Source organism: Engystomops pustulosus, chromosome 5, assembly GCF_040894005.1.
Source record: "Engystomops pustulosus chromosome 5, aEngPut4.maternal, whole genome shotgun sequence".
Taxonomy (NCBI): domain Eukaryota; kingdom Metazoa; phylum Chordata; class Amphibia; order Anura; family Leptodactylidae; genus Engystomops; species Engystomops pustulosus.
Window position 1 is genome coordinate 133,539,729 of NC_092415.1, and position 12,417 is coordinate 133,552,145.

Genomic DNA, 12,417 nt, shown 5'->3' on the forward strand with positions numbered 1-12,417 from the left:
GCCAGCCCAGCCTGCTCCCAGTAGTATACAGCCAGCCCAGCCTGCCCCCAGTAGTATACAGCCTGCCCCCAGTAGTATATAGCCTGCCCCCAGTAGTATACAGCTTGCCCCCAGTAGTATACAGCTTTCCCCCAGTAGTATACAGCTTGCCCCCAGTTGTATACAGCTTGCCCCCAGTAGTATACAGCCTGCCCCCAGTAGTATACAGCCTGCCCCCAGTAGAATACAGCCTGCCCCATGTAGTATACAGCCACCAGCCCCCTGTAGTATACAGCCTGCCCCCAGTAGTATACAGCTTGCCCCCAGTAGCATACAGCCTGCCCCCAGTAGCATACAGCCTGCCCTATGTAGTATACAGCTTGCCCCGTGTAGTATACAGCCAAACCCAGCATTAAAAAAAAAAAAACTTATATACTCACCCTCCGGTGGCCCCGATGTGCAGCGCTGCTCCCCCGATGTCCGCGCGGCTCCTCTTCTTGCTTCCATGCCCGTCTTCTTTCTTCTGCAGGGCGCCCCCATTGCTCTCTACCAGCCGGCGCCTAGTATGATGCGCCGCTGCTGACGTCATACTAGGCGCCGCCCAGGGGAAAGACATGGCGGCGCCCAGCAGAAGAAAGAAGACGGCGCGGAAGCAATAGGAGCCGTGCGGACACCGGAGGGTGAGTATAAGTTTATTATTTTTAAAGTATTTTTTACTTATTTATTTGACTCGTGTATAAGCCGAGGGGATGTTTTTCAGCACATTTTTTGTGCTGAAAAACTCGGCTTATACACGAGTATATACGGTAATCAACTGATGCCGTATAGATACTCCTTAAACACTAGAAGTAAGTATTATAAATTAAACATTTTCTAATAGATATCTTAAGATATTATTACTCTTTATGACATTCTAGGTAAAACTGCCCTTAAGAGCTTTCATTCTCTAAAATAAATCTTTTGACTCTCGCCAGTGGAATTTTGCCATTACTACCAGATGAAATCTGCTTTATTTACAAAGATTTACAATTCCAAGATATTAATACAAAAAAAATAAAGTTACTTTCTGATCCACCCATTTTAAGAAGGGCGGATTAACCATATTCATATAGTGTGTAATGCTGACACAATAGCAAAAATCCAAAACTGGGATACAAAATAGAATGTTAAAATTTCACAAGACCAATGGCATTATGCATTTACCACCATCCAGAAACTATTGAAATTTGCTAACCCCTTAGAATACTATTAAGATATTCAGACAACCAATGATTTACCAAAATAGTGTACACAGATGTTGGAGATGTACTGCAGATATAACTGGGCATTGTAATATATATAATCAAAAAGTTTAGCAAAGCATTATAAGCATTAATGTTCTGAATATATAAGTATATGTATGTATATACACTCACCGGCCACTTTATTAGGTACACCATGCTAGTAATGGGTTGGACCCCCTTTTGCCTTCAGAACTGCCTCAATTCTTCGTGGCATAGATTCAACAAGGTGCTAGAAGCATTCCTCAGAGATTTTGGTCCATATTGACATGATGGCATCACACAGTTGCCGCAGATTTGTCGGCTGCACATCCATGATGCGAATCTCCCGTTCCACCACATCCCAAAGATGCTCTATTGGATTGAGATCTGGTGACTGTGGAGGCCATTGGAGTACAGTGAACTCATTGTCATGTTCAAGAAACCAGTCTGAGATGATTCCAGCTTTATGACATGGCGCATTATCCTGCTGAAAGTAGCCATCAGATGTTGGGTACATTGTGGTCATAAAGGGATGGACATGGTCAGCAACAATACTCAGGTAGGCTGTGGCATTGCAACGATGCTCAATTGGTACCAAGGGGCCCAAAGAGTGCCAAGAAAATATTCCCCACACCATGACACCACCACCACCAGCCTGAACCATTGATACAAGGCAGGATGGATCCATGCTTTCATGTTGTTGACGCCAAATTCTGACCCTACCATCCGAATGTCACAGCAGAAATCGAGACTGATCAGACCAGGCAATGTTTTTCCAATCTTCTACTGTCCAATTTCGATGAGCTTGTGCAAATTGTAGCCTGAGTTTCCTGTTCTTAGCTGAAAGGAGTGGCACTCGGTGTGGTCTTCTGCTGCTGTAGCCCATCTGCCTCAAAGTTCGACGTACTTTGCGTTCAGAGATGCTCTTCTGCCTACCTTGGTTGTAACGGGTGGCGATTTGAGTCACTGTTGCCTTTCTATCAGCTCGAACCAGTCTGCCCATTCTCCTCTGACCTCTGGCATCAACAAGGCATTTCTGCCCACAGAACTGCCACTCACTGTATGTTTTTTCCTGACCATTCTCTGTAAACCTTAGAGATGGTTGTGCGTGAAAATCCCAGTAGATCAGCAGTTTCTGAAATACTTAGACCAGCCCTTCTGGCACCAACAACCATACCAAATGCTCGGTTTGAACTGCAGGAGATTGTCTTGACCATGTCTACATGCCTAAATGCACTGAGTTGCCGCCATGTGATTGGCGGATTAGAAATTAAGTGTTAACGAGCAGTTGGACAGGTGTACCTAATAAAGTGGCCGGTGAGTGTATATATTTATATATAATGTAATATATATGTTTCCCATACAAATGAACATGTTACAAGCCTTATTTTAAATCATGTATCCACATACCCATTGAACAGTAATAACACACATTTAATAATAAGCAGAGCAAATGAGAATTTCTTATATAACAATATTAATTCCACAAAGCCTGAACAAACTTTCGATTTTTCTAAATAATCAAAGAGTTTTCTGTATTTTCCTGTCTTTAAAAATTGTAGGTTCACACTGAAGGCATCAAAACTATGAATTAACACATGGAATTATATACTTAATAAAAAAGTGTGAAACAACCGAAAATATGTCTTATATTTTAGATTATTCAAAGTAGCTACCTTTGCTTTGATTACTGCTTTGCACACTTCTCTCGATGAGCTTCAAGAGGTAGGCACCTAAAATTGTCTTCCAACAGTCTTGAAGGAGTTCCCAGAGATGATAAGCACTTGTTGGCCATTTTGCCTTCACTCTGCGGTCTAGCTCACCCCAATCCATCTCAACTGGGTTCAGGTCTGGTGACTGTGGAGGCCAGGTCATCATAGCCCTAACACAGCCTGGAGGTGTGTTAGGGGTCATTGTCCTGTTGAGAAATAAATGATGGTCCAACTAAACGCAAACCGGATGGAATAGCATGACACTGCAAGATGATGTGGCAAGCATGCTGGATCACTATACCTCCAATTTTGAATAAATCCCCAACAGGGTCACCAGCAAAGCATCCCCACACCATCACACCTCCTCCTCCATGCTTCAGGTTGAGAACCATTGGAGTCCTTTCATTCACCTTTTCTGCATCACACAGAGACACAATGGTTGAGAATGATCTCAAATTTGGACTCATCAGACCAGGAAAAGTTGCTGCACACAGTCTCCTCTTCACAGTTTTTGTAGAGATGTGTATGTTGCTAGAGCTCTGTGACTCTCATCCTCAACAGCAGAAGTGACTATAGGTCTTCCTTTCCTGTGCCGGTCCTCATGTGAGACAGTTTCTTTGAAACGCTTGATGGTTTTTGCAACTGCACTTGGGGACACTTTAAAAGTTTTCCCAATTTATCGGACTGACTGACATTCATTTCTTAAAGTAATGATGGCCACTCATTTTTTTTTAAACTTAGCTGATTTTTTTCTAGCCATAATACAATTTATAAAGGTTCTATTCAGTCTGACTATCAGCTGTGTATTCACCTGACTTCTGCACAACATAACTGATGGTCCCAACCCCATTTATCAGGCAATTAATCCCACTTATTAAACCTGACAGGGCACACCTTTGTTGTGAAAATCTTTACTGGTGACTACCACTTGAAGCTCATCAAGAGAATGCCAAGAGTGTGCAAAGCAGTAATCAAAGCAAAAGGTGGCTACTTTGTAGAATCTAGAATATAAGACATATTTTTAGTTGTTTCATACTTTTTTGTTAAGTGTATAATTCCGCGTGTGTTGATTCATAGTTTTGATGCCAATAGTGTGAATTTTTGTAGTCATGAAAACACAGAAAACTCTTGAATGAGAAGGTGTGTCCAAACTTTTGATCTGTACTGTATATGTGTATATCTTATGTAATTAAAGCATCTGACATCATAATTTACCATTTTTGCAGATGGGACAACACTGATCTGGCTCATAGACTGGGTCTACACATTCTGTCTGAGGACATGCCGACACAGTGCACATAACTTCACCATTTGGGTCACATCGACATTTTTCACAAGGTGAAACCTAAAATAAAATATAATTTGAGAATAAATTTATTGATTTACTTGGTAAAGCAGAAAAGTTTATTATCCATAGACTTAATTCATAATAAATTCATCACTGTTAGACTAAAATAATGTACTAATATTCTTAAAAAGTTCCATCATAAGTCATAACACAAAAATCCACTATTTTAAAGCAAATAATATCAGTATAGGGGTAATTCATCACAACAAGGTGTATTTTTGCACTCTAACCGTCACATGTCCTTAATTGTCCATTTTTTGTATTAAAAAATTGCCACACAAATAGCACAATCATGGGACATTTATCATTTTGGAGCCTAAAATGTTGAATGTGACTTTTTACTTGCAAAAACACACCTCAAAATTGTGTTAATCCTCCCCCCCCCCAAAGTCTATTAGTATAAATAATAAATGTATAGATTAGATCAAGATAAGCATATAACAAAGTGTATAAATTAGTCAAATAAATTATACATTTAAGACAGATTGATGGTTACTAATGGGGAAGGAAAGACATGGAAAACACAGTTTTTTTTGCATGAAGTTACTCAGCATGAGCTGGAGGTGGTAACAAGGATTTAAATAAAAATCATATTTATATGCTGTGACCAATCATTTAATCAAAAATTCTTCTAATGATTTTACCAATTATGTAATTTACAGAGACTGCAGTGAGGATGTTGAGCAAAGCGAGGAGTTCAAGTGCAAGTGTGCTGATAAGTACATAGTTTTACAAAATGACATGGGCCTAAATCTATCTTATTTCTTGCCTGGTATGTAAAATTTAAGAAGTTGAAAATTTTTCAGCAATGGGAAATGGCACATTTTTTTGTGACCTAATACAGTCGTTTTAAATTATCCATGAACAATGGCTGTTCTTCGTACTGCAACAGCAAAATTGACTTGGCTGCTATACATTAAATGGAGAACGATATACCACAATATTGAGACCTAAAGTACCACCAGTTAATGAGACTAAATAGACCAATCATTAGCACCATACTTCAACAAAGCTCAGTTCAATATAAAAAGATTACAATTCATTTGGAACAGCATGAACTATATATGAAGGACTACAAGTACCATATTAGGCTTCCTTAACATCTATAAGAGTTTCACATAGTCCTCAATCAGTGTTTAATTCCACATTCAAGTTATAGTCCAGTGTTAATATATAATATTATCTGAGCCGCAGTTACAGAAGGAACCAACCCTCTGTGGGGTAGATGTCTCAAGTAGAGATGCACTGGATCTAATAAGACCCAGTAGCTCTGTTTAACACCTTCACATCTGGTGTTCATGTAACTACTGGGTCTACAGAGGGTGCAGCACTGCCATTGCCTGTAATTGGTACATAGTACTGTTCAGCGCTATGTAGTGAAAAAAAGAGAAGGTTATGAACCACTGATGGCTAGATACATTCCCTGCTCTGTGATCTGTGCAGGAATAGGAGAAACTGCATCAACACTGAAAGACATTGTTGAAGACTCGATACAAGCACTACCCGTGGTCTAATTACTGTGGGCAGTCGCTATCAAGTTAAAGACCTCTTTAAATGTTCATTAAAAACACAACAGCTATGTTAATTCAACAGCCATGTGTATCTTCGCCTTTAGTTCACTTGCATATAGTTGTATTAATCTTCTATAGACCGATAACAGGGCACCAGTAGGCTTCTATATTGTTATTATTAAACATGAGATGCAATGAAAAATCCATTTCTAAAAAAACCTTGCCTAGAAAACAGGCTGTCATTATATACTTTACACAAGTATATGCAGGGAGAATACTAATGTGAGTATGGAAAGAGAAATGTAAATATGAATTAATGAGAATCCGAGTATTCCGCCTTATTATCTAATGTATGCTACACAGTAAAATTGCTAATTTATGTTAGTAATGCAAGTGGGAGCACTTACAATTTACTGCTTAGATTTATCTAAAAGACAATTTCAGCGTGACTCGTAACTTGCCTTTGAAATATTGTTTGAATTGGTAATAATATAATGTATAATGTGTTAAAGCGCAGAAAATAAAAAGAAACTAACAAAATAAGAACATATCTAGCAGGGACACGGAGCCGGAGCAACGCAAAAAAGAAGAGAGGGGGGGGGGTGTAAAGGTGAGTACATAGGTTTTTTGTACTAAACACATACAGTGAACACCGTAAAAAATAATTTTAAAAAAGTTAGGATTGTTAAACATCCAGTCAAATAAATAAAGCAATAAAAAGTAAAAAAGTCACAATTACCTCACAATAATTCCAACAAGAAGTACAACTCATCATGCAAAAAATAATCCCTAATACAGCTCAATAAACATATACTAAATGCTAAAATACAAAAATGTTACACCTCTTAGAAGACAGAAGCTATTTAAATGGGGTATTACCATACTCTTACTGACCCGTGGAACATAAATAACATGTTATATATGCGATACAGTGAATAAAAGAAAATATAAAAGTTAACCTCTTGCCGAACATGGACAATAATGCACATCCAAGTCAACAGGTGGTTCCCGCACTTGGACGTGCATTTTTGTCCTGCGCTAAACTCTGACCGTGACAACTGTAATTGGTGAAAGTAAGCAGGAGCCCAGATTCATGTGATAGCTGGGATCGCAATAGTCACATTCCTGGCTGCAGGCTATGTTGTCAAACATCTCCACGGTATCTTTAGAGCTTCCTCACCTGCCCCCTTCCCGATCGCCACCCCCTGGTTCAGGGGGTGCTGATAGCCGGACTGTCTTCAGCTGCTCAGTGACAGATCCTGTTTCCGACATGATCTGTTACTGTGCATGTCAGCCTATGCATCTGCATAAGCTGATTACTCTAATACAGTGTAGTAGTTTGATCAGAGTGGTACAGGAAAAAAAATGTGGAAAAAAGGGATAAATATCTTTACAAATAAAAGAATAAAATAAAAAAATTATAAAAGTCCCCTAAATGCCCCATATATTATAAAACTCCCACAGATAATAAAAAGTTAGCACCAAATCACAACACAATCCACACATATATTATATTGCTTTTTTCATAACAACCTGTACAATATAAAAAAATTATTACTAAACCCGTACAGTGAATGCCCAAAAAAAAACATGGTGAAAAAAGGGATAAAAAGTGATCAGAATGTCACATTTATAATGATTCCAATAAAAAGTACGTTCCGCAAAAAAAGCCCTAATACAGCTTTATCAACAAAAATTTAAAAAAATGTTATGCAATGCAAAGGCAAGTGATTTTTCTCTCCAAATGCCTTTTTTCATGCTGCAAAATAATTCAAACATAAAAACTGCTGTATAAATGAGATATTGCCGTAATCATTCTGACCCAGAGAACATAAATAACATGATATCTATGCTATACGATGTATAAAACAAACAATAAAAGTAAAAAATCTATATCAGAATAGATTTTTTTTGCATTCCTGTCATTGCTGCTTTATTCCAAAAAGAGTCCTACACTAGATTTTGGTCTGTCTTGAGATTGCAGCTAGGCAGTGTAACAATAAATGAAGCTTGATACACATTATAGTACACTTAGTGTACATGGTCAGGTGTGGAACTGTTTTTGGATGAAAGCAGCCATGTATTTAAAACCACAGACAACGCCTTCAACCCCATAACGCAAAAAGACGTTACTGTGCGTCCTGATGCATAGGGGGTAGTATGAAGCGGGCTCACGGGCTGAGCCCTCTTCGTGCTCACTGGGTGTTTGCTTCACAATGGAGCAAACACCCTCCTCTAACACCCGCGATCAGTTCTATCCGCCGTCTTGGCTCAGATAGTCACTCCCTGTGACGTCATCTGTGAGTGGGGATCCGTTGCCATGACAGCCTCGGGTCACACAAAGATCTGAGGCTATCATGTTTTAGGCTATCTATTACAATGTGTGATTTGCACATTGTAATAGATGGTGTGCAAAATCCCCATATACTGCCATACTGTTGTATGGCAGTACATAGTGGGATCAATCAGATAACCAAGGGTTAAAGTACCCTAGGGAATCTGAAAAATTTTAAATTGTACAGCACAGTCCTAAAAATTATAAAAATTTTGAAAACGTCAACAAAAGTCACAAAAAATTACACCACCCATAGCTCTATACACCAAAGTATGAAAAAGTTATAAGTGCCAGAAGACGGCAAAATGAAGAATTTTTTTTTTGTACAGGAGGTTTTCATTTTTGTAAATGTATGAAAAAATTATAAAACCTATACAAATTAGTTATCTCCATAATCATACTGATCCAAAGAATGAAGTAGACCTGTCATTTGGGGTGCACAGTGAAAGCTGAAAAATCCAAGCCTACAAAAAATGGACCAAATGCATGGTCCTGGTCCTTAAGGGGTTAAATCTTGCCTCATTTTATCACATCTGTGCCATCCTTAGCTAGCAAACTTGGTTAGTAAAACTTTGTAGAGACATTCCAGCAAAGGTGATCATGGGGGTATGGTTGTGTCCAGCACATGTAAAACTCTCTAGAATGTTTTAAAAGTCAGTATATCAGTATAGTGTCATGAGCTTCACCAAATTGTCACAAATGTAAATAAAGTTGTAAGTGTCAGAAAATAGTAGTAACTTTTAAGTTGAAGGCTATGTTTGCATAATTTTTTCAAGGTGCATGCCAGTAAAGTTCGTAGAGTTCATGCTCATAGACTGACATCTTCATAGACCAGTGATGGCTAACCTATGGCACTTGTGCCAGAGGTGGCACTCAGAGCCCTTTCTGTGAGCACTCAGGCCATCACCAGAGATGACTCCCGGTATCTTCCTGCAGTCCCAGACAGCCCAGGACTTGCTGTGCACAGAGCTAGTTTAAAGTGACAGCTCTATCTGGGACTATTTTCTGCTGTATTGGTGTGCTCAGGTGCTGGTATCAATGAAACCTGTGACAGAGAAGGGAGTCTAAATCACAAATTAAATTTCTGTGTTGGCACTTTGCGATAAATAAGCAGGTCTTTGTTGTAGTTTGGGCACTCGGTCTCTAAAAGGTTTGCCATCACTGTCATAGACTGATGCTGCAACGTGAAGGCCAAAATAATATATAAAAAGAAAATGTTTGATAAATAATGTGATATTTTCACAAAATAAGCTGCTGCAGCAATCCAGTATAATCAGTAACGTTTCTGTCCAATTTGGTCCTTCTTCAGACAAGGATTGGGGAGGGTATTATTTATAAGAACTGCTGTAGGGAAATGGGCCTTGGAGAGGTGTATTTTAGTTGAATACTCAATGAAATGATGTGTAAGCAAAGTTCACTGTTTATATCCTGCTGGCTAATTTAAAAACAGTATATGTTATCCTAGGTCATAATAGCCCATGGGGACCCCAGCTGTGCTGTAAGTGATACATGGACAGTTCATCACAAGGGAGACACCCTAAAAATCTGCAGCATTCCTACTTTCACAGGGATTGGGGATGCATACAACAGTGTGTGCTTAGATAATGGAATACTTTGCAGCAATTTATGCAAGGGTACATCAGAAATGCTCAGGACAGATTCTTACAATGGACAGAGCTCAGTGCTGGGACAATGCATTTTAGCACCCTTGGAAGGTAAGCAAATTGCGTCCAACCTTCATGAAAAATTATAGCAAATATATGATAGTATAAGGATCAATCCTGAGTGAAGCAATTTAATGCCCCTCCAATTAAAAATCATAACAATTAAATCTATGAGGCCAACTGCTATTTGATCATCTATAATAAGACCTACCAACATATTGTTGATTGTTTAAATACTGTTGCGCCTTTTTTGACAGCGGATGTTTGCTGTTTAATGTCTATTAACAATTATGATTATGGGATAATTTGACCATTTACTTTTAATTCTGCGTGCAGTTCCATAACATCTTAATGAATTTCTTGTGCTTAAGTAATGTGTGTATAAGCAATAATGTGTGTATAAGCATTCACACTGTCGAATACCTTTTGCAGTACAGTATTTTTACTTCTAATTATTCTTATTACTATGGAGATCAGGATTAATGTGTGCCCTCTAAAAGTTTCTTTTGAGAAGTTACAAATTTTTCGATACTCACACCCTGGCGGGATGATGCTGTGGGTACGGACAGCAATTAGATTTAATTGTTACGACTTTCGTCACGTGCCCGTGGCCCGGTCACCTGATCGGACCCTCATACGTGGGCGGAGTTTGATGGCCCGCCTACACTTCACACACCTTACATGGTGTGGGCGAGGATAATGATTGGCATCACTGAAACCATATGCCATAGACAAGAAACAGAGTCCTGCACAACAATAAATACCTCTATTGGTCCACCGGCACATGAATAAATAATGTATCAAGAACAAGAAGAAGTGTCATAACGACCATGAATTATTAACAATCTTTATTAGAATATATACAAAGAACAAGAAACCAAAAAAAATTGTTAAAACACGTAAAAAGTGTACTGGTATATAATGCAAAGACTCAGTGAGGTGAAAACAATGAAATCACCATCACAAACCCCTCTGGCTGTAACAAATTCAAGCGGTGTTTATGTAAACAATTTTGTAAACAAATTCAAGCAATGTTTATGTAAACATTTTTGCAAACAATGTAAACAGATGATGAAATACATCACAAGTCAATGGGAGGGATAGGTAGATACTAAAAGCCCTCTCTATACAACTTGTAAGATAAAAAAGTTCGCAAGGTGTGTCAGTCAATAAACGGACAAAGGAATGCGCGAGGGTGAATGAACACCTAACACAGCCAGGAGGTGTGAGAATTACGTCACACAAGGTGACTTCATCAGGGGAAAAGTTTGAGAGTTGTGTGTCCATGTGGCGTTGATCTATTCACACTGTCGGATACCTTTTGCAGTACAGTATTTTTACTTCTAATTATTCTTATTACTATGGAGATTAGGATTAATGTATGCCCTCTAAAAGTTTCATTTGATGAGTTAAGAATTTTTTGATACTCACGCCCTGGCAGGATGATGCTGTTGGTACCAACCGAGATGCGGAAACGTACCCGAGAGTGAGTGATCACGTGACATCTCTGTTGGTCACGTGACTTTCGTCACGTGCCCTTGGCCCGATCACCTGATCAGACCCTCATACATGGGCGGAGTTTGACGGCCCGCCTACACTTCACACACCTTACATGGTGTGGGCAGGGATAATGATTGGCATCACTGATACCATGTATCAGATGACCAGTCAGGTGTTTCCCAGCCACACCAGGTTGTGACATCACCTGATGACTCTCAACAGCAACACACCTAGTTACACCCTCCTATCTCCAACTTGACCTCTGATTGGGCGCACCCCTGACAGATGGAATTCTGGGTTACCATATAAATATATGCCTTGCATGCTGCACGCGAGCTAAGCCCGTTTTAAATAGCAGGATTCAGCGACTAGAATCGTGGGAGGGGGTGGGGTGTGCATGCGCTGCAGTAGGAGTACAAAACTAAAATCTGCTGACTGCTGTGTCTTTAACTGCATCTTTTACACCTCTGCTGAAATCACAAGTCAGCATAGGTGTTGATGAATGCTATATCAAACCACTGTAGCTACCTACTGTCCCTGTGGGTCGACACTTCAATTCAAGACGTGTTTTCCAGGCTACCTTATCTGTACATGTCATCTAGACCACTGTACCTGGCCCTATGCAGGATTGTTTCTGCATTTATTAATTGACATATAGCACCTACCACCTCCTGGATCATTTGAATGAGAGCAAACCCTGTTACTTTAGGGATAGGATGCGACTAGCATTTTCAGTGGTCCAGACTCTATTGTGGAGCAATAGTCACAGCACACGCACATCTCCCACCACAATCTGCCCTACTCAATTTTGAGTTACTGCACTTTGCAGGTACACCATTATATCTGTCCAGATTCGGTTGTCAGTCTGGCTAGCAACCAGACCAGTTCTAGCTGAATCATTACACTCCATTGGTGGCTTTTCTGTGTTTTTAGGTCTCAACATTATCCTTTTTTGTTTGTCACTTTATTAATATATTACTAATAAAAGTAAAATTTTAATCTCCTGGCCATGGGGCCTTTGGGTTGATTGATACTCCCTTTTGGATTTTCTTTAATCACCTGCCCAGGAGAGATCCCTCTCCCCTCTTCTTTGGTAAATAAACTCT

The 12,417-nt window shown here is 39.4% G+C and overlaps 1 protein-coding gene across 2 annotated transcripts in view; it reads right to left on the reverse strand.

Moving 5' to 3' along the window:
• Window positions 1-12,417, reverse strand: part of VWC2 (von Willebrand factor C domain containing 2) — a 388,287-nt gene that overhangs the window by 162,850 nt on the left and 213,020 nt on the right. For both annotated transcript variants that reach the window (XM_072153096.1, XM_072153097.1), the window contains exon 3: window positions 4,169-4,298. In XM_072153096.1, coding sequence (XP_072009197.1) covers window positions 4,169-4,298 — 130 coding nt within the window. The remainder of the gene's footprint in view (window positions 1-4,168; window positions 4,299-12,417) is intronic.